Source organism: Sinohyriopsis cumingii, chromosome 12 (genome assembly GCF_028554795.1).
Source record: "Sinohyriopsis cumingii isolate HCF-2022 chromosome 12, ASM2855479v2, whole genome shotgun sequence".
Classification (NCBI taxonomy): Eukaryota; Metazoa; Mollusca; class Bivalvia; order Unionida; family Unionidae; genus Sinohyriopsis; species Sinohyriopsis cumingii.
The window spans coordinates 16,783,889-16,808,090 of NC_142972.1; the positions used below are offsets into that span (position 1 = coordinate 16,783,889).

Sequence of the window (24,202 nt, forward strand, 5' to 3'; positions counted from 1 at the left end):
CAACAAACAAGTGAACTGCTAAGAGAACTGGCATAAATTTCTGATTGAGTTTACTTGCTCTGAAAGACCATTCATTGAGCTATAATTACCATTTATGATTACCAAGGCTTTGGAAGGTTTGGCTGGAGAGCCAAAAACTGACACAGGACTGTCAGGTAGGCCTAATTATTGTAGTTGGATGCTGATTTTGGAATAGAATCATTAAAATTATAAGGGTCATGGAATCTGCTGTTACAGATAGATGTAATACTCCCTATATTTCCTATGTATTAGTGCAAAACTATAGCAATCAACATATGTTTTCATTTGTACAGGGATTATTGCATTCTTTTTCTGTCTTTTTTTTATGACAGCTTTTTGTTTGGGAATCCCTCTTTGCCAATGAAATTAAATGGTCTGGGTAGGGAACTATAATGCAGGGATAGTTCCCAGGTAGAGGTGACATATTGTTTACAGAAGCTCCAAGGCAATTTCATACCTGTTGCAATGAACAGAATACATATAAGGCTGAATTTAAACTGCTCTGCAGAAACTTCCAATGGCCTATTTGGGCATTTATTGTCAGTCAGAACTTCCAGTGGTCCATTTGGGCATGTAATGTCAGTCAAAACTTCCAGTGGCCTATTTGGGTATTTAATCTCAATCAAAACTTCCAGTGGCCTATTTGGGCATTTAATGTCAGTCAAAACTTCCAGTGGCCTATTTGGGCATTTAATGTCAGTCAAAACTTCCATCCTGTTGGAAATGTGCAGCATTTGACAAATTACAAATCTAAATTCTATCCAGAATTGGCAGTTCCCTGCTGGTACTTTGATATAAATAACTAGTGAACTATTTAAACACAGGACATACACATATTGTATTGTTTTTAGTACTTTTGAGAAGGGAAATGGGTTGGGAGCATTTCATGTAGCCTATTCATTTACAATAAACCTACTATGGTCGCAAAAATGTTTGATCTTTTAACACCACTGCTAATTTCATCTAATTTTATTGTGCAATAAATTAATGAAAATGCTAACAACTGAACTACTCTTCCAATCCATTCAGTGCATGTACCTAAGGAGTACCGTAGACGACGTATTGATGACAACACACCTGTGTCTCAGCTTCTGCCTACAGCGAGTGATGCAGGTCATTGTGCCTACTCAGTACTGGAGTTTCTGTTCCGCACACAAAACGAGTTCATGGATAACTACTACAGAGAAATCAAGAAAAGGTAATAAACCAGAGTCATTCATCACAGCTGCACAATTTATGTACGAAGGTTGGATAATACCTCAAAACCAGTACCTAAAATGGATAAAAGCTAGTACCAATTATGTCCCTAAAGGTCATTACCAAACTAAGACATTATTTTGTTTCAAACTTAAATTCAAATTTAAATAACAGTGTGATCACTGACAGTATTGTCCATTAGCAAATTCAGAAAGACAATTGAGCCTTATTTTTATATGCCTGCTATAATGCAGAATATATTATGTTATCATGTTTTACATCCATACGTCTCTTACCAGTTCATTTCTGCACAGTAACTAGAGTTGTGAATAGCATGTGCTCGAGATAAGGAAGAACCCATTTAATTTTGAAATCAGAGACCAACCACACTGTGACTGAAAGAAGAAAAGAGCATACAAATTTAAGTCACCTACATAGAGGATTATTAAACATGAATGCATATATATATATATATATATATATATATCCCAGCACTCTTGTTGTCTTAAATTTAACAATGTGAATAGCCCTGATGGTGGTTTGTTACTAACTTGATGTTCATCAGATCAAACATTATCATCCAACATTTTATTAATCTGTTGTTAGAATTAAACTAAAAGTGTCTTGAAAATCTTTACCCTTTAATGAGAGATTTTTTCGACTTTAAAAAAAAAAATTTGGCTTAATTTCTTTAAATTTCCGTTTTTCAGAGTTGCAGAGATACCGCATGTAAAAGTAAGGGACATAACTCCAGCTCACCTGATAAGCTACCACCCAGAGCAGGATATTCTGCCCTTGGTTCTGGCCAACTGTAACTATTCCTTTGAGGTTGGCAAGGGAACAACTATTGAGTACAACTTCACCAACTTAGAGAGACAAATTATGGAGAGATTTCTATTTGGAAAGTCTTGGATAGACATTGAGGTAAACATTTTTTTGGAACCTGAAACAGTTAAAACAAAGTGTAATAGTAATGTAAACTATAAAGATGAGCCATGTATGTTTAATTATGTCATTTACAGTGAAACATGGTTATAAAGAAACTCAGTGGACTATATGCGCAAGGTGTCTAGCATATAGGCTAAAATGATAACAAAAGTAGCTACCTCTATAGACAGGTATCCAGTATTGTAAAGGCTAAAATGGTAATGAAAAGTAAAGTTTTTCTTAATTGTTGTCCATTATGAAAACAGGTGTTTTTATATGGAGTTGTCAAGTAAGACAGGTTTCACTGTATTTAAATTCTTGTTATGTATTTCACATTGTACATTATATTGCCTTTTATAGTAGAATATATGCATTCCCTATAATTATCCCTTACTGTTGCGCTATCATTTTGAGCCTGTTAAAATTCAAATCATATGTAAGTCAGTTTATCTAAGTTAGGGTTTGTGTTTTGATAATCTTAGACAGTATTTCTCTGTAATCATCACACGTAATTACATTATGTAAGTCAGTTTATCAAGGTTAGGGTTTACATTTAGGTCACTTTCTCAGATAGTATTACTAGTAGAGTCATATAAAGTTGATATTTTCTGTGTCATGTAGAGATCTGCTACACCTTCAGTAACAATTAGATCACTTGGACTTGTATTTCGCAGTCCTGTGATTTTGGTTAACCTTTTGCATTTAGTTAAATTGTATTTGATGACACATTTACACAGAAACTATTACCTTAGTAAAGTTACATAAGTTGTATTTTAGGTAATTTCACTCAGATGTGATTGGTTAACCTGTGTTCGCCTCATTTTCTCAGACATTATTATTCTTAAAGAAACATAACTTGTGATCCTGTATCATCAGGAATACTACAGTCATTAGTGAAAGTTAGTTCATTTTGACCTGTTTCACGGTCCAGTGATTTTGTTACTTTGTATGTAGGACAGTATTTTCACACTATTACTTGTAGATTGAGTGAAGTTGATATTTAAATGTATCATGTTGAGGGCTACACATTTCTTTCAAAATTACATCACTAAGACCCAAAATGAACACGACAAGCATCTGTGAAAATGAGGTAAATGTTACCTATTTTTCATGTTCTTGTGATTTTTGCATACCTTGCATTAAGCTCATATCCTTTTGGTTTTGGTTTGCATCAGGTCATTTTCTCAGACACTATTGCTTGTTGAATCACATAAGTTGTATATTTAGATGAGTCAGATTAGAAGTAACCAAAATAAATTAACCAGGATTGGTACCCCTTAAATAGTTAGTTGGCATCCGTTAGTCTCGAGAGACGATGGAACTTCGCCCATGAGAGATGTCCCGGTTGGTGGCTGTGCAGCGTCTGCTGTGGCTAAATAGTCCAATATAGGAGTGGCAGTCCCTGCTGCACTTGCTGCACTTGAAGGTTGTGTCAGGTGTTGGTTGAAGCTGCTTCTTCTTCCTCTGCAATCGTCTTTAATCAGCTAGCAAGCGTTGCTTGTCCTCTCCGGCTTTCAGACCAGTGATCAGAGCATGTCGCCAGCCTGATCTGTCTAGAGCAAGCTCTTCCCAGGTGCTGACATCAGTATCAAGGGCTTTCATGTCATGCTTACAGACATCCTTGAAGTGGAGATGTGGCAGTCCGATCGACCTTTTGCCAGAGGCGAGTTCCGAATAAAGAATGTCTTTGGGGATCTGTCCGTCAACCATCCAACGTACATGGCCCAGCCATCTGATGCGGCATTGGCGGAGGAGTGTGAACATGCTGGGAATCTTGGCACGCTCGAGCACCTTGTTGTTTGTTACTCGATCGCTCCAGGTGATCCCGAGGCATCGCATGTGAAAGGTGCTCAGTCTTTTCTCTTGTGAGGCATACAGAGTCCAGGTTTCGCTGGCATACATGAGAGTGCTTAGCATGCATGCATGGTACACGGTGATCTTAGTGTTCATGGTCAGCATACTGTTGTTCCACACTCTCTGCGACAAACTGGAGAGAGTTGTTGATGCCTTTCCGATCTGCTTGTTGAGCTCAGCATTGAGCGAGAGGTTGTTGGTGATGGTAGAGCCGAGATACATGAACTGACTCACCACCTCAAGTTCGTACTTGATGATGCTTGAGGGGTCCGCGTCCTGAACCATCATGTTTGTTTTCTTTAGGCTTATGGTTAACCCAAACTCATCACATGCTTTAGCAAAGCGGGCCATCAGGCACTGAAGCTTAGCTTCTGTGTGGGTGGCTAGAGCAGCATCGTCTGCAAAGAGCATGTCCCTGATGGTTACTTCACGCACTTTGCTCTTTGCCTTCAGTCTTGCCAGGTTGAACAGTCTGCCGTCTGATCGTGTGTGCAGGTAAATCCCTTCTGTGGACGTCCCAAAGGCGTGCTTGAGCAGGACTGCGAAGAAGATACCGAAGAGCATGGGGACAAGGACACAGCCCTGTTTAACTCCACTGCGGATGTCGAAGGGGTCGGATGTTGAGCCATCGTACTGCACTGTGCCTTTCATGTCATTGTGGAAGGACTGGATCATGCTTAGCAGCTTTGGAGGGCAACCAGTTTTCTCCAGGATTGTGAAGAGTCCGTCTCTGCTGACCAGATCAAATGCCTTGGTGAGGTCTATAAAGGCCAGAAAGAGGGGTCTGTGTTGTTCTCTGCATTTTTCCTGCAGTTGCCTGACAGAGAAGATCATGTTGATTGTGGACCTCTCTGCGCGGAACACGCCCTGCGACTCGGGGTAAACTCTGTCAGCAAGCGTCTGCAGTCTGTTCAGGATGACGCGTGCAAAAACTTTACCCACGATGCTGAGAAGTGATATGCCCCTGTAGTTGTTGCAGTTGCTTCTGTTGCCTTTGTTCTTGTACAGGGTTATGATGTTAGCATCTCTTATGTCCTGAGGCACTGCCCCCTCATCCCAGCACTGGCAGAGGAGGTCGTGCAGGTGTGTGAGAAGCATGCTCCATCCACACTTGATGAGTTCTGCTGTGATGCCATCCTTCCATGGGGCTTTACCTAGGGACAGTTTCTCTAAGGCCTTCTTATGTTCATCCACAGTAGGTTTCTCGTCCAGTTCGGCCATGAGAGGGAGGTTTTCAATGGCGTTGAGGGCAATATTGTTCACGTGGTTCTCTTTGGAGTACAGTTTGCAGTAGTATTGCACCCAACGCTCCATCTGCTTGCCCTTGTTTTGGATGGTATCGCCTGTGGCAGACTTCAGTGGTGCTGTCAGTTTCTTCGTGGGACTCATGGCTTTTTTTATGTCATCGTACATGCCTCTGATGTTTCCAATATCTGCTGCTGACTGGATACTCTGAGAGAGCTGAAGCCAGTATTCATTGGCACACTGCCGTGCCAATCTCTGCACGTTGCTTCTGGTAGAACTGTATGCCTGTATTGTATTCTGACAGGGGAATCGCTTGTATTGCAGGTGAGCACTGCGACACTCTTCTATGTCTGGCATGAGTGTGGCAGAGTTAGCCTCAAACCAGTCATTGTTCTTTGATTGCTTCTTACCAAAGATCCATGTGGCTGTGCTGTATACAGTCTCTCTGATATAATCCCATCTTTCTTGGCACTGCCGTTGGGGGGTTCTGAGTCAAATAAATTAACCAGGATTGGTACCCCTTAAATAAGTGATAATTTACAGCATGTATACCGCCAGTGGTAATTTTCATGTTATTTGTTGCAATGATCTCAATAGCATATTCATTGTTTACCATGAATTGGTATAAAACTGACTGCATCCTTCCATTTTAGTTTGATCTTAATTCCTGTTTTTGTTGTTTAGATTCATTTGATGGTGTATAGAGCTGAATACACTAATGCCACAGTCTTCAGAAAGTTGCAAGAGAAAATTCCACAGGTGAGAGTAAATCTTTCTATTGTACATTTTAAAAAAATACTGGGGACCTTGCAATTTTGATCACATGACATGGCAAATTGTGCATTGTTCTTAAAAATCAAGTATTATTGCATTATTTCCTTTCGAAAAAGAGAAAAAAATGTATCTAAAATAGAAAGATGACTGTTCATAAATAACTGGGCAGTTTTGTCATCATTGTCTGCTATTTCAGTCATGAACTTATCAGTGCTTTAGCAACATTCCAAGTTTACAGAAAACTTTTTGGTTTTGTCAATCATTTGTTATCCATCTGTGAACCATACCTACTGTATATACTCGCAAATAAGCCCGTTCGTGTATAAGCCGACCCCCCCCCCCAACTGAATTGGTAAACCTGTTATAAAGTGCATGACCCGTGCATAAGCCGACCCATAATTTCTAGACTACTGGTACATCACAAGATGCACAAAGTGAGATCTGAATACATTTATTTAGGCAAATCACATTATTAAATAAAATGAAAGTAAGAAATCTAATTTATATGTTGAAATAAAAACAATTCTAAAGTGTTATGTCCTAATGGAAATTTAATTAATCCTCATTCTAAAATCATGAATCATACAAGTTCTATCACTTTTAGAATCCTTCAAAATCTGGCTCTGTATCAGACTCGCCAAACAGTTCACGAAACTCGGCTTCTGTTACGGGCGTGTTTTCATCATATACGTCGTCATTGTCATCATGGTCATCCGATAGTGTGATTCAGTTGATCAAAATATGATTGGTTTCAGCGTGGACATTATTCAAGTATTGTGACAGTTTATAACTCTGAGCAGAAACCATGTCCACTACCATATCTGAGAATCGGCATGTGTTAGTAAAGTCACTGGCATTGTGCAACAAAACAAACCTATTATCCCCGAGGCATTTACCACAGATTAAGCATATGGTAGCTATTATACAACACTCTACTGCTAACAAACCACTTTGCTTTACAAACAACTAAACAACAGTAGAATATAAAATTGTTGCTGCCGATTACTTCTAAAACTACCTGTCAAAGAAATCCCACAAATTATATTGTTTTACAATTATTCACACTGACTTGTATATTGCCCTGTTATTTACCCTTCCTAAGCGTGCTCATAAACCCCTATGGAGCCTCTCACTATTGTTTCTTTAAGACTATCATACATGTATTTCTACTCTCGATCAAAATGTTTGTCGTATATACCTTCAGTATTGTAATTCTTTTATTTTTTTACGTAGATTCTTTTCATATTTACACTGAAATAAGCTAGCGTGCATTTGTACGACATCATTGAGTTTAATGATTACTGATTACCTGAGGGTTAAATACTTGACTGAAGATTACTAATATTGCAGTTCTTTTGGAAAATACATGTACCACCGTGGCTCAAATAACACATATGGCTGCATTTTCTGGTGGATGGACATCTGTCAAATAGATGTCAAGTACGTTAAAACACGTTTTTCATTCATTATCCTACCACTTAAGTTAGCTAAAAATATTTGTTTCACTTCACGACAGCACAAATTATTATGAGCCATGTGGCATCATTAGGCATGTGATCTGATCTTTGGCGATCAACAGAAACAATACATACTGGAAATCAAGGGAAAAAAGCATTAAAAATTTCAGACTTGGACCTTGGCCCACAGATAAGATGATCCCCCCTTCTTCCAGGCCTTATTTTTTTCCTAAATATTTCGGCTTATATGCGAGTACATACGGTATGTTAACACCAGTTAATCACTGTTCTGCATACAGTACTTGGAAGATGAAAATGATGCTGATCTGACAGCCATCTTTAAGATGACTCATCCTCCTGATTTGATGTTCATTTCAACATGGGGTTATCACTGAAGTTTTCATATGGAGTCTAATTGGTCCTAAATGAAAATGGTTGTGATCTAAACTCCAGTATGGTTGCCACAGCAGCCATCATGAAAATTTGTTATCATTCTCTTCCTTTTTAAAAATAAATGCAAGGGATTTTTAAAAAAAATTATATTTCTACTACATGGCGGAGCAAGAATATCATTTTCAGGCAATGGGGGCCAGATATTTATTTTCTAAAAAGAAGCACACCCTCTCCCCCACTTAAATGGTATGTCCCTTTGCATTATCAAAATATCATTACCACCCAAACACACATGTGCACATGCTCAAATACAAGCACACACAAATAAAAAATCTGAAAATAAATGATATGTTTTGGTCCTTATATTGCAGAATCATTAAATAATAATGAAACTGATGAATACGGCCTGTTGGAGTAATTTTGATCTCTCTATTCTGTATCCAGTGTCTTCTTTACTGTCTCTTCAAGTTTACTGGTACATATATCAATATTTTATTAAATCATTTTTTCTATTTTCTTGCCATCCTGGTTTTTGTGATGCTGAAAATAAAATTTCCTTGGTTTTAAGGTAAAAACTACAATTAGTAATTAACAATCAGTCACCATGAGTAAAAAGTGTATCAAGTTCATGTATGCAGAAATTAGTAACAGTCAATACATAACGGAAGTATTTTTGGAAAGTCGTAGAACCAACAGTCATATCATCACCACAGCTTCCCTTAAATATAGTAAAATCATAATTTTTACATAATCTGATTTGTAATATAAAAAAAAACAATAAAAGGCACACAGAAAATTTCACCTAGCAAAAAATATACAACAGTAGCCTAACACATACAAATAGAGGACAAATCTTGTAAATGCAGGTAAATTATAGGAAAGAAATGAACTTTTACATAAACAAAGAGAATGGTTTAGCACACAAAAATTAGGGTTTATTGGAAAATACTATATACCCTAGGACAGAGGTTGAAGGGACATAAATGTTCAACTCGAAGAATTCTATGGATGTTTAAAAAAAATAAGAATATTGACATTAAAAAAAATGGGTTTTGAAGATGAGACATATATTTCAGTAGATGAAAGTTTTAAATCTGCAATTACTGAGTCAGAAATTATTAATTGTATTAAAGTTCTCTAGAATAACAAAACACTGTCATGTGATAATCTATTAAATGAACATGTACAATGTACTCTGATGCACTTATATGGCTCATTTTTTAATATATTTAACACTTGTATGATTCTAGATGCAAGACTTGAAAGATAATCATACCAACATATAAAGGGAAAGGGGACCCAAGCTCACCCAATAGTTACAGACCAATCACAATTTTGAGTTGCTTTGGTAAACTTGTTATATCTATACTTGAAAAAAGATTTCAGAAGATTTTAAATTTTCATGATGTTCTTAAAGAAAATCATGCCTGTTTCAGGCCGCCATTCAACTATAGATTATAAAAACATGCAAGATGAAACCATTTTTGTTTCATTGATTTTAGTAGAGCTTATAACATGTATCATAAAATCAAATCTTGTGTGTGTAGGAGAGCAATCTGCTTCTTTCAGCATACTACAGGTGTGAGGCATGGTGAAATTCTTTCACCTGTTTTATTTATCTTGTATCTGATGGCTTAGAAAACTATGTTACAAAATGAGTGCTAATGTGCAGTTGCAATTTTTCTGTTCCTTTGAATTTTTGTACTGCTTTATTCTGATAACACTAATTTTTTGGTACTAATGAAAAATCTCTTCATTGTAATATATATGTGTTTTATGAATATTCAGAACTATAGAAATTGATTGTCAGTTTCACAATGTTGAAAATAAAAATCTGAACGTCCGAGTTTTGCAAGCCCATATTAATGTTGGGTATAATAAAATTTCATGATCAATCAGTAGTGTTTGCTAACTGGTTGATGGTTAATCTGTATATGATTAATGTGCTCATACAGTGTTTTGCTAAAACCAGATGTATTTTCAGATAGCCTGAAACACTGACATTTCATTATAAGCCATTGTTTTAACTTCTATAATTATCATATACAGCTGTATACAGGTATTTAAATTTAGATGGATCTTTAATTTGTGATCTTAAACGAATTTATATTCTAAAGTGTATCATATTGGTGGGAGTTTGGGGAGGGGGGCAATTAAATCTATAATAAATTTCACTTATGCTTGGACATGTTTGTTTTAAAAAGATTCCCTCCTTTGCAATTCTTCAACTACTGTCTAATTATTTTCAATATTTCACCTCCTCAGGAACCCCTGAGTACTGGATCGAAGCGCAAAATAAGTGAGGAGTTCCGCAGTTTACCTGACCTGTGTCAGGCTTTGGATAACCTTGACATTGCTATAAGCTTCCTGAAATCCATTGGTGGTAACATTGACAACAACCTTGATAAGTTCATGGTAGAGACGCTCAAGATGGAACAGTCATTGTACAGTCCCAAGGTAAATTATTCAACATGCATGCTGCCACACAGGTTATTGTGATCATGTGTGGATGTCAGGAATATTAACAACACAAATATACATAAATTATTTTGAAATGGGATGGATCACTGAAAGTACATTTTCCTTCCATTAGTTTATTGTTTTGACATCTGGAGAATTTTCAGATTGGTTTTGACTAAGCATCAAAGAAAACACCCTGGAATCAAGACCTTTCTTAATCAAAGACATTACCTGATCACATTATATCAGGTTAATTTTCTCTGCTATCTCAACCCAGCTATTGCAAAGACTTGAAAAACATCTCTGTCTATATACATTATATATATCTATAAACACACACACACACATATATAACTCACCCATTCTAACCTCTAGGTGGCTACTGGATTTTACATGCTGATGTACCAAATTTTAACTTTCACTGTCATGTTGTAAAGATATCCTTCATAGAATGCATTTTATCTTATAGATAAATTTCAAATCATCCATCTTTTATTTTGAGTGGTATTGTAAGTCAGAAAGCTGTTTTATGCAGCACTTTTGTGATTCCCAGTGAATATATTCACATTTTTGCAGTTATTGTACAATTTGTTATTGTCAAATGATTTTGATCAATAATTCTTTTCACTGGAGAAATACTTTGGCAGTGTAATTCTCAAGAATTACACTTCTAAGTCATTTCGATAATACGGTTTACTTTATTTCAATTTATATATATATTTGTTGTATGCACTTGTTTGTTCTTCATCATCATTACAAAGTTGACAACCAAGTGCAAGAAGCAATAGACAGAAGACATGACTGTACATGCAGTTGCTTGTAGAACATGGATACAAGACATGTCAATTGCTTGTACTTTGGCACAAAAATACTTGGTCTGACGTTTTGAAAAAAGCAGCTAAAGAGCCAAGAAACAAACATGTTCCAATATATCTTATCAGGACTTGAACATACATGTAACATATGAATCACTGATTTGTCTTGTGGGGTTGTCTAGATGCCCTCCACCCCCATGCAGATGCAGAAACCGCTTCAGAGCATTCAGTATCTGTGAATATAGTAGAATTGTCAATTAATCTCATAGGGGATGTCAAGATGCCCTCTCCACCCACCATGAAAATGCAGAAAGGTGCCAGAATACACAGTATTGTGAATACAGCAGAAGCTTTTATTAGTTTCATGGGTGATGTCGAGATGTGCTCTCCTACATGCATAAGGAGAAACAACAACAGAACATGTTATATCCATGATACAGTAGAAAGCAGGGCCCCAAGTGGTCGAGTAGTCTAAAGTGCTCTCCATCACGGATCACTGCCATCTCACCTCTGTCTGCATGGGTTCGAGTCTTGGGCTCGGCCAATGTGGATATGTGAGAAAGCTTGCCAGTAGCTTCTTGTGGGTCAGTGGTTCTTTCCAGGGTTCTTCCTCCACCATTAATAATGGCCGCCATGTATAGCCTATCTTGTGCTGAAAAGTGGCATTAAACCCTATAACAACAACAACAACAACAGTAGATTGCGCAGGCAATTCCAATTAGTCCTTTAAATCGCATGCAGTCAAAATGACTTAAGGCTCCATTGTCATTATATTTAATTGAAATGGCATTTATTTATTGTAATCCTACTGGGTATAAGCCAAGGAACCTACCTATGAGACATGAGTGCACACATGCAGATGAGAACTGAGGGCTTTTGAATCATTTATTCCATCCATGCATGAAAATGTTAAGAAAATGAGCAGGATATGAAGATTTGCAATTTGACCAATAGAGTGTGGATGGATGGTCTGTACCAATATGGTACAGACCATAATTCACCAGCCAGCTGCCTGCAAGGCATATGCCATCATTGGTCAGCTGTTCCAACTGCCAAACAAATCAGTCCAGCAGGTGAGAAAGCAATAGACAAAAAAGGTGCCCTTTAACTTTCATCGCACACTCCTATCAAAGCATGTCCCTGTTAGAAAACATACATGAGAACTGACAACTGTCATGAGAGAATTTGTTGTAGCAGTTGTCAATAATGACAGATTTTTCTTTTTTCTTCTAGCCAGGCGAATTTTAGGTAGCCATATGCCCCTATTATCACAAGCAAGGAGGAGGGGAGAGAGAGAAACACAGTTTCTCCTTACCCAGGCCCTCAGCCAATTGTCAGTGATACGCCATCACCCATGCCCTCTGGCACCCAGATGAGTGCCAGAATACTCTCTTTTTATCAGATTTGGACCAACCATTCACAGTGATCCAAACTGTTTAAGAAGATCCCCAGTTTTTAGGATTATTTCCTTCACTTTCTTCTTCTTATCTGCATGAAGGAACTCCCAAGTGATCCTATGAGGTGGATGTTTTTACACAAGAAATTCTAGTTTTTCTGCTTGTTAAGAGCATTGTATATAGTACAAAAACTGTACACATGGGGCTTCTACTCCAATTCAGTCATTCTGATGACACAGCCTTCTTAAGAATGGGTTGCTGTCACTAGTCAACCAGCAATAACTATTCATTCTCAGTTTGGGAAATAGTGGAGTCAGCTTACTGGCTTGCCTAGTCTGCCATCGCTAGCTTCCATTTGCATGACATGGCCTTGCTAAGGAGATAATTGAATCTCACAGGGTTAGTGGCAGCTGAACAGTCAGTGACCACTCCTTATTCATGAAAGCATAGCCTTAGATGAAGACATGAATATGTCACTTTCGCTAAATCTGCTTTAAAACTTCTGATGACAAGACAATAACCAAGTGCAAATCCCCACAGGGATCTATCTCACATGTATAACTTACTCTTAATTGTTGTGCTAAGCTCATATTAGGAGAAGTTCATCCTTTTAGCAGAGTAATCATGCTCCTGCTGGATGTCACAGGTAGAGTCAGGATGCTCAGCAGTTCCTCCTCCTCTCGCATATTCTTATATGTAATGTGATCAGGTAATGTACTGACAGAGAAAGCAAATTGACTTTAGTAAATTATGTTTCTCTAATAATGCTTAACTGATCACATTGCTAAAACTCCCTCCCACCCTTTCCCACAATGTGAGCTCTGTTAAGGTTTCATTCAAGTAAAACTATACATCCAGTTATAATGATTTCCACCTAGTGGGTGGAAAGGGAAGTTAACCCGTTAGTGTTGTTTGCCTTTGTATAATATATAGACAGAAAGCTGTTTTTCGTCTTTCTGGGAGGGCTGGATTCAGAGGCAGCAAAGCAAGTTATCCTAATGTAACGTGACAATGTCAGTTTTAAAGGAGAAACATAATTTACTTTTTAAAAAAAGGAAAAGAAAAACTTTGTATGTGCAAATGATGCTACTGTGCCAAATAATTAAAAACTCATTGAAAAAAACAGCGTATTTAAACAAATGTCTGGCATTTCTGTTCTCTATTTCAGCATTGAGAACAATCTTATAGAATTTTCGTCCATCTCACAGTCCCAATCCTTGACTTAAGTTTTCCACTGAGTTATAAAAATTCTGATGCAAAGAATTGTTTTTACATCATATTTTTATATTTTTGGCAAAATCATTGAACCAAACCAGATGAGGAGACCTTGGAATGTTTTTCGTAATGCAGGTAAAGTAAATGTGTACAGTGGTCTCATTAGATGACCACCTTTTATGCAATAAAAAGGGTGGCCTCTTATGAGGGGGAGAAATTAGTTATAATTTTTACTGCTTTGGTGTCAGTCAAGGTGGCCTTATAAAAGGGGTAGCCACTCATAAAAGGGTTCTTTCAAGGGGGACCACTGATGGAATGGAATGAGAATTATTTCATTCATTATTTGCCCATATTACATACTATCAGAACCTTATGAAACATATAGTAAAAGTCAGCCTAAAGAAGTCGTATTAATTGAAAGACCATCATGTGCATATACTTCAAATTCTAAAATATCGGAGATTAAATGATTTTCACACAGGACTTTAAGACTTTCTTTTATCTTGATTGCCTGGCATATCACTGCTATCCTTTCTCAAGAAAATGCAGGCCAGGTCAGTGTCAGTTATTTCAGTATATCTTTGTAAGCATTTGCTTCAGAGATGATAGCAGCAGTGATATGCATTGTACTAAAATTGCTGGAGAGAAAATGGAGTAATTACAATATCTAGCAGCATTACATTAAGTTGTATTTCTGTGATATGTTGAATTTTATTGTTTTTCCACAGGCCAAACAGATATGTCAGTATCAACATGCACAGTCACTCTGGTTACTTTTGTCCTTGGAAAAGACTAAACAGCTTGCTCTCCATAATCAGGTATAATTTACTCTCTTGATATTTTTAAACTCTTTATTTCCCTACCTCAACCCAACCTTGATTTGGTCATTGAGAAACTTGCTGGCAAGAATACACAACCAATTTAGTGTTGACAAAATATATTTCACTAGCATTGTTTTTATCCATATATAGATGAACTGATGAAATATTTAGCCCAGTCTTGGAATTTTGCGATTCTTTGTTTTTTTTAAAATGCATTTTTAGCCTGTTGGACTTGTACTCTTTGGTCTGCAATTAGGGCATTCATGTTTTACAAATACAAATCTAATTCTTTCTTCCTTTAATTTTTTACCATTCTTTCTTTCACATTATGATTGCATATAACATAACTATATAGTAAGCATAATAGTTGATGTAGAAGAAGCCTGTAACAAAGAGAATTTGATGGGGTCTTGATAGAAGAACTGTAACATGGGACATTAGACATGGACATCAAGGTTTTGCATTAAACATTATTACATTTTGTACCATTTGGTATGTCTGACATCCTGTAGGAAAAGTTTATCTTTTTGGTATGTGTGTCATCCTGTAGGAAAAGTTTATCTTTTTGGTATGTGTGACATCCTGTTGGATATAGTTTGTTTATTTGGTGGGTGCAACATCACGTAAGAAAAGTTTGCCCTTATGGTAGATGTGACATCCTGTATGATATGCTTTGTCTGTTTGGTATGTGTGCCATGCTGTTGGAAAAATTTGTCATTTTGGTATGTGTAACATCCTGTAGGATATGCTTTGTTTATTTGGTAGATGTGACATCCTGTGAGAAAAGTGTGTCTATCTGGTATGTGTGACATCTTGTAGGATATGCTTTGTCTGTTTGGTAGATGTGACATCCTCTGAGAAAAGTTTGTCTGTTTGGTATGTGTGTCATTTGGTATGTGTGACATCCTGTAAGATATGCTTTGTCTATTTGGTAAATATGACATCCTGTGAGAAACGTTTGTCTGTTTGGTATGTGACGTCCTGTAGGATATGCTTTGTCTGCTTGGTAGATGTGACATCCTGTGAGAAAAGTTTGTCTATTTGGTATGTGACATCCTGTTGGATATGCTTTGTCTGCTTGGCAGATGTGACATCCTGTGAGAAAAGTTTGTCAATTTGGTATGTGACATCCTGTTGGATATGCTTTGTCTGCTTGGTAGATGTGACATCCTGTGAGAAAAGTTTGTCTATTTGGTATGTGACATCCTGTTGGATATGCTTTGTCTGCTTGGTAGATGTGACATCCTACAGGATGTATTTTATACTACTGTAGTATCACTAATTTTTGTGGGGCTCAATTTTTGTGGTCATATTTTAAAAAAAGAATATAAATGTGACATTTTCATAATACTTAAATTCGTGGTTTTGCCTGTCAGTTAGCGAGCAATATCAGTATATGATGTGTTCAGAGTGAGAAACCAATGGAATCACTCCTTTATTTTAGCCCTCCTCACGTACAACCCAAGTTCAATCATTAGATGTTACTTAAAACTTCATCAATCAAGCTGATTCAAGGTGAATGTCTAATTGCAGTTGACACAAAAATGTGTAAAAGACCAGACTTAATTATTCATGGCCTTGAAAATGCTGGATTTCTTTAATTCAGCAAATTTAGGATTATTTACTTCAAAAACATTTCTGTATAGCAGCAGACTTGATTGACAAGATGTTGATTTGGTGGTTTTGTCCAAGAAATCAATGAAGTATGAACTTCAGTACTATAAAGTTATTAATGTCTATACATAATGTTTCATTAGTAATTGGTCTTCAGGTAATAGTACTAGTATTTTACAGTCATGTTTTTCATTTGGATTAAGCAGTCAGTGATACAATAAGACATACTTTCACAAGGATTTTAATTTTTTGACAACAGTTTCACTTGAATTGGAATCATTATGAATAAGTATTAAATCTAATTTTCATATACTAGTAACCTACTTTCCTTGTTAGCAATACTTTTACTTGAATAACTTGTGCTTTCTTGTTTCACTCTATCTTTATGTCACAACATCAGTTTAAAGTTGCATACCATATATATATATGTGTAGTGAAACAACATACAATGCATTTTAATCCTTTTCTTAAAGGTTAAAATAAAACAGATGTAAGAACTAATATTATAATACCAGATTACAGAAATGATGTTGATTTATCAAATAGCTTTGTGTTTCTTTTTATGAATCTATGGTCTTAAACTAAGTAACAGAAAGAAGCAAAACCAACATGCTTAGTAAAATCAACAAATAGTTTAATTCTCTATGTTACAAAGTGAAAATTTAATAGGAACTGACAGTATTGTGAAATAAATCCCAAATAATCCTTAATTTTCTATCACAAGACAAAAAGTATAGAATGTTCCAAATGAATTCAAGAATCTTGAAAAATGTTAATGTTCCAACAGAATTGTTATATCACAATGATATAATCCTGAATGTCTTTGAATGAGTACTCAATAATCCCAAAGCAATATTTTAGTCCAAAATGAACAATTTCAATTAATAATTCCTCTCAAAATTATAAATGAAGACGACTAAAAGTGATTTCACTAGACATATTAAAATAGGAATAAATAATTGCCCACCCAGTTCCTTATGTACAAACCATCATCTGACCTTATGACACAATAAAATGCCCAGGATAATGGTCATTTTCCCATCAAATTCATAAACTAGTTTGCTTCCAGAAAATACCAAACTGATAAACTAGGTCAGGCTTTGAACTTAAATTTAAGTAAACATCATGACAAAAATCAGAAAGACAATAGAATTTTCCAAGGCAAAAACCAAGGTCCTGAACCCAAATTCAAATAGGATACATTTTGTACAATTTTATATATGTGACATCCTGTAGGATACATTTTGTAATATTTAGTATGTGTGACCGTCTTTTGAATGCCTGAAATGACTTGTAGCATTGTTTTTTCCACTCATCATTAAAATATTGACAATAAGTCTCAATACTGGAATTTATATTTTTACTAATTCATGCAAGTGTTTAATACAGTTACTTTTTTGTTAGATTAACTTCCGAAACCGTTTTGATTGGGATAAACTAACTTAGCAATTTAAGTTTTAACTTGAAAATAACCTAATGTTTTTACTGGCCTAGTGGTTAGAACATCTGCCTCAGATGCAGGAGGTTGCGAGTTCAAACACCAGCTGAGTCATACCTAAGACTTATAACAATTGTACTAACAGCTACCTCACTAGGCGCTGAGCATTAAGAGGTTAGTGCTAGGACTGGTCGGCTTAGTGCCAGGATAATGTGACTGGGTGGGACATCATGCTACATGTCTGCAGCATGATGCCCCAGTGCTAGACATCACTATAAACTGCCACAATGCAGACATCATAGCAATATGACATAAAAATTGCTACATATACAAGTTTATGGAAAATTGTATTTGTCTTAACAAATTGGAAAATGAACCAGGCAGTCTATTCATTGGGGACAGTGATACATTCAAGTCCTGGTGGTGGTGTTGGTGGTAGTGGGGTGAACCACAGGCATATCTATTTTTGTTATGTTGAAACTCTTAGAAGTTTGATTTTAAGGAGGTTGAAGTCTGGAATATGTGAGCATCATCACAGTTCTTGTATAAAATGGTTATTTCTAGTACAACTTGGCATTCTTCCATAAAATGTAAATGAAAAGTAGAACACATGTCTTGAAAGGTTTCTGCTATGAGAGACCACCTGTCTTCAAAGACCATGATATTTTGGCAAAAGGGGTATTCTTCAAGACAGGTTCTGCTGTGTCAGCACATGAGTGTAAATGATTGTGTTTTGACACAGAAGATAATATGTTCCAGCCCCTGCAGAATGAATATAGCATGGGGCTATCAGAACCAGGGACAGGAAGGCAGTTATGGGATGGGGTTGTCAGATCCTGGGACCAGGGTTAGGGCAGTGAATAATCAAGAAAAGTGTGGTAATAGGCATCAGGCCAAAGCTTTCTTTGTACATTGTTCATGTACTTATGAATTTCTCTTTCAGGTGATATTTGATGGATTACCAGAACAATTCCACCAACAGCTGAGTGCTGAGCATGTGGAACAAGTGATGGCATTCCTTCAGCCACTATCTTTGGAAAGACTGGGACTTCTTCTGGAGTTAATGTTTGAGTGTATTGTCCTGATCATCTCTGTTCCTCAGAACCCAGATGATGAGGATTATGTGGATGCAAAGGAGAAAAAGTGAGATATTTTAATGCTTTTAGCTGCTTATAAACAAGAACATCCTCAAACTTTTCAGTCGCCATAGTTTTTCCAACTTTTCATAACTTTTTTTTACCTTTTGTCAGACTCACAATTCTTTCTCAACTCGATAAGTTTGGAGCCAAGAGCTCCACAAACTAACATGAAATATTTTTGTTTATGCATATTCATAAATTTATGTTTACTTTAATATAAGTGCATTTACAAAATTATTGTACTTGAATAAGACCTGAAAATGAAATTTAGTTTTCGTTTAATTTATATTTTTTACCCCATTCAAGTACAAACACCTTTCAGTCATTACATTTTCATTAAAATGTCAAATGTAAGAAATATCATTTCATTAAACACATAAAACTTTGACCAGCATTTTTAGAGTTTGGAATAGTTCACATATGTGTTCACACATTATTTACATCTGAAATGTGCAAAGGTTGCAAAAATTAATTTCTATGATAAGACGACGTGCGACCCATCAAATGTTTTGTGCTTTCATTGGCTTTGATACAGAATTATTGTTCTAAAATGACACTAGGAGGGAAGGGTTAGAGAAAACTTGGGCTTCACTGCAGTTTGGTTGGATTAGTTTTAAAGTTTAAAGTGACCTTCATTTGGGCATCATTTTTATCAGATAGGTGACAATTTTCTTCAGCATTTACAGAACATCTCATTGTTTTCTAAATTATATTTAGCCGAATATTCAACAGTAATAGATACGATATAGAATCAGTATCCTAACTTGGACAAGGTAATGATTAGAAATAAATATGTGATGGTGTGCATTTTCTGTATCTTCACCACAGTCACATAAATTTTTTCTGTTTTCAACACAGTCACATAAAGGATTATCTCTCTGTTTTTACCAGTCACTTAATGGATTATCTCTATCTTCACTGCCAATCACACAAAGGATTGTTTTCCTATGTCTTCACCACAGTCACATACAGGATTTTCTTTATATCTTGCATGGTCACATAAAGGATTATTTCTCTCTCCATTTCCTTCTCTCTCTCTCTCTCCAACACAGTCACATTAAGGGTTCTTTCTCTCTCCCTCTCCACCAATCACATAAAGATTTACTACAGTAGCATAGAGTTCTCTTTCTTCACCACAGCCAAGGATTATATGTCTACACCACATTGACATAAAGGATTCTCTCTCTCTCTGTCTTCATCACAATTACATAAAAGGATTCTGTCTTCATCCCTCTCTCACTGCTCTGGTGGCCTAAGTGGTTAGAGTGTCCACCTCGGATGCAGGAGGTTGTGTGTTCGACTCCAGGCCAAGCCATACCAAAGACTTATGAAAATGGTACTAACAGTTGCCTCACTTGGCACTCAGCATTAAGAGGTTAGTGATAGGACTGGTCATCCTGGTGTCAGGATAATGTGATACAGTGGGACATGATGCCACATGTCTGCGGCATGATGGCCCAGTGCTTGACATCACTACAAACTGCCACACTGGAGACATCGTAGCAATATGGCTCAAGTTATTAAAGTTACATTAAAAATCCAGAAACACACTATTTAGTCATCACAATCACATAAAAGAATTCTCTATCTCTTTCTCTCTTTGCTCTGGTGGCCTAAGTGGTTAGAGCATCCACCTCAGATGTGGGAGTTTGCAAGTTCGAACCCAGGCCAAGTCATTCCTAAGACTTATACAAATGGTACTCACAGCTGCCTCACTAGGTGCTCAGCATTAAGAGGTTAGTGTTAGGACTACATGTCTGCAGCATGATGCCCCTGTGCTAGACAAATTACCATAAACTGCCACACTGCAGACATCATTCATATAACTCGGAAATTGTGAAAGCTACATTTGAAATCCAAATCACACACACTATTGAATGTAGAGTTGTCACTTTTTTCCCAGTTTGGATATACATCAGAGTCTCTCTAGCCATTGGCAGAAGAAGAAAACCATTCTGATTTTTAAATATAAGAACATTGTAGTATAAATGGTTGTATTGCTATTTGAAAATTATTTCTTTCCTTTACTTTTCCAAAGCAACTAAGTATTAAAATTGGCCTGTAATTTGAAGAAAAACCATGGAAGGATGATTACACAAAAACCAATTGATGTAGACAATAAAATTTGGTAGGCATACTTCAATGCTTATGTAAGTGACCTTATAAGATTTTTGGTAACAATAATGCATTTTTTATTTATGGAACTTGCACTTTTTCTTTTCATTTGGCACATAAAATATGGATATTTCCAGCATTGGCACTTGAAATGTCTAAACATGTCCATATGACCATTTCCAATATCACAAACCTTTTTCAAAATTCCATCTCTTTGAGCATTTGCTTTTAATTAATCTTTCTCCTATGTGTATTTGGAGAATTTTTGTCATCCAGTACGTAAATGTTAAATGACGTCATGGAAGAATTTTAGCGTGTTATGGGTCAAAGATTAATGACTAATGTTACACTACTCTTGAGGAAACTAAAGTCACCAGATGCGAGACTGTACATTTTTTTATTTCTATCCTTATTCATTTGAATAATAATAATAATAATAATAGTGTAATGGCACATTTATTTATGCAACTGTTCAATCTCCGGTATAGTTAGACCAAAATAAAAACGTTATGCAAATTACGTTCATTTTAGGTTCAAAGACTATCTGCTTGCCCTGATGATTGAGAAGGAGACAGAGGTTCCTGTTGGACTTGACACTTTTCCTGATGATGTTTTGTCCAAATTCTGTGTGGCCACCTGGACACTTACTTATCAGTGTCTGCAGGAGAAAAAGAGACAAAGATATTGATATATGGGAAAGGGTTTCTATCCAAGTTTGTAGCCCAATCCCCATTTCCTGTACATTTGACAATGAATGACATTTAAACCAGTAAATATTTAAATGGAATCAGCTAATGTTGTATGATTGCTTGTTTCTCTTTCCACATGCAGGTGTATTTCTTGTTAATGAAATATATTATCTTGATGGGAGATTTAATGTGGAAAATGAGCTAAATACATTTACACAAAAAAAAAGGTCTTATTTTGCCCCAATCTTGAATGTGAACTGCTTTGGTATGAATATAATATACTTTTTCAAAGTTAAGCAATGCAGCTGTTTTATTTAAATAATTATGCAGCTTGATGAAAGTTACAGATTTGTTTCTATTTTATTTGGGATTAATGATGAATATGTAAGTAACTTAATAACCTATAAAGATAAAATGAACGTTTAAGACTTTTTAAGTTCAATATTGTGTGTTTTCTTTCCCTGCATTTATATTGATCATGTGATGAATATATAGAGATGTAATACATAGACATTAATTTTTCTACATTGCACACTTCATAAGAACTTTTTTTGTTCATGCAAATAAAAAGATGTAATTAAAAAAAGTGGAATCTATGTTGCTGACAAATTTACTGTATATTTACAATCAATGCAGAGGAGAGGTCCAGCCTCATGCAAGTTTGGCTATACATGTGGCACAATATCACAGAATAATGTTTTGTTAAAAATTGTAAGTAAAAGTTATTTGCATTCTGGATATTTTTTAAGTAATCAATGCCAAGTTGAAAAATAATCATTCAAAGACAAATTTTACATAATAATAATAATAGATCATAGTTTCCATTCCTGTAATCCTGTAACTTCAGTTAAGCCACATTATCATATGCTTTCTTATAATACACATACAATGTAGCAATTAACACATACTGATTATAGTTACATTTTTTGGACCATAAAATGTGCAGTCATTGTTGTATAATTGATAAAAGATCTACATGTAAAATTATGAGTTGTGTATTATGCATAGTTAAAATGGTATAGGAGTAATGATTTATAATTTTTGTAGCATTTATTATTATGCTAAGAGAAATTGTAAGAAAGTGCTGTTAAGTGTGATGTTTTTTCATAAGCTGGTTAAATTGGCTAGTATGTAAAAATTTAAAATTTTTAATTTTACATAAACATTTTGTGTATGTCACTTAATTTGTATATTGCATATGGTTTGGAGAAACCCAGGGTGAGATGACTCTGACTTCCATTAATACAACAACTTGAGAAAGTAGCCTTATATCATAAAACTCAGCTTGCATACTTAAAAAAACTCAAATCTTGATTTTATGACTAATGTAGAATTTGTGAAACTTTAATGAAATAGGCTATGGATACTTAATAACATTGTCATCCCAAAAGATTTTAGAATGTGAAGCTTTATGATGTAAATTCAGTTTTTATTATTAGACATATGAAATCGTTTGAGCATACACTGAAATTTAAACATTTTATGAATATGTTGTTTGGAATATTTTTCATATGATGACAATATTTCAGTCAGTATTCCATTTTCTTTCAGCATTTAGTTTAGTTGTAAATCTTTTTTCCTGTTTGGTTGGCTTGGCACATGTGCTAAGATTACAAATTATATTATATTAAATTATATATATATATATTGTGCTTATCTTTAAATACATTATGACTATATATTGCTTTAATTTGCAATTTTCTTTTAATGAAATTTAAGTCTGCTACTATAAAGTTATAGTCACCATTTAAATTCTAGTTGATTCACACAGTTAGCCATCTGCTTTTTTTTAATTGTTTTGTCATTGGAGAGTCAGGATTTTCTTTTTTAATGTGGACCAAGTACCATGCTTCATATCTGGATACATTGAATGTACATTTGATTCATAATACTTGTGCATATCAAGCTTAGTGTATTCCAAGAGTGTGTTGTACAAATGTTATAAATGAAAATATAAGATTATGCAAATTAAGGATCCCAGATGGTATGTTATTGCACTGCATCAGCCTGTAAAACTTGATTTTCTTTCAAGATAAACATCAACAGATTTAATACTAAGGATTTTTTTGCCATGAATTATTGGATTTTATTTGGTCTGCTGAAGTATGTAAAAATCTGTACATGTAAGAATCAGTTCTACAGCAGCATGGGTAGCATCAAAACTCATTGTTAAAGTGGTTAAGTTTTCTCAAGTTGGCGGTTACATCATAGCATGAGGCACAGGCGATATACTGTATTCATTGATCCCTTGTCATAATGTGCCATTGATTTTCAGTACAGAATGTTTTTGTTGGCTGTAATTTACAATGTACATGTTTGTTTTTTTCCATCCAAATTAAACCAATTTGTATGCAATGTAATGTGCATGATTGGAAAATTAATATGCTGCTTCTCCTTAAATTCTTAATTAAACTGTTTTCACTAATATTGTCTTTCTTTTTACTTGCACAATGATTAATTATGTATCCATGTGTTGTCAATTTTCCATCATGAATAATCAGTAACAATACATAGGTCCACCAGTGATTGCTAGTGGAAATTATAATGGCTTCACATTAGAATAAATAGGGATGAAAATGTGATTGGAGAGCTGAATGAACTGAACAGTAAGTAAAATTGGCACAATTAATG

General features: G+C 35.6%; 1 protein-coding gene across 2 annotated transcripts in view; it reads left to right on the forward strand.

The window, feature by feature from the left end:
• Nucleotides 1-23,996, forward strand: part of LOC149786032 (E3 ubiquitin-protein ligase rnf213-alpha-like) — a 354,737-nt gene extending 330,741 nt beyond the window's left edge. For both annotated transcript variants that reach the window (XM_089976319.1, XM_089976318.1), the window contains exons 86-92: nucleotides 1,051-1,219; nucleotides 1,929-2,142; nucleotides 5,929-6,003; nucleotides 10,134-10,325; nucleotides 14,484-14,573; nucleotides 18,572-18,771; nucleotides 21,414-23,996. In XM_089976319.1, coding sequence (XP_089832445.1) covers nucleotides 1,051-1,219; nucleotides 1,929-2,142; nucleotides 5,929-6,003; nucleotides 10,134-10,325; nucleotides 14,484-14,573; nucleotides 18,572-18,771; nucleotides 21,414-21,570 — 1,097 coding nt within the window. In that variant the 3' untranslated portion in view covers nucleotides 21,571-23,996. The remainder of the gene's footprint in view (nucleotides 1-1,050; nucleotides 1,220-1,928; nucleotides 2,143-5,928; nucleotides 6,004-10,133; nucleotides 10,326-14,483; nucleotides 14,574-18,571; nucleotides 18,772-21,413) is intronic.
• The last annotated feature ends 206 nt before the right edge of the window (nucleotides 23,997-24,202 follow it).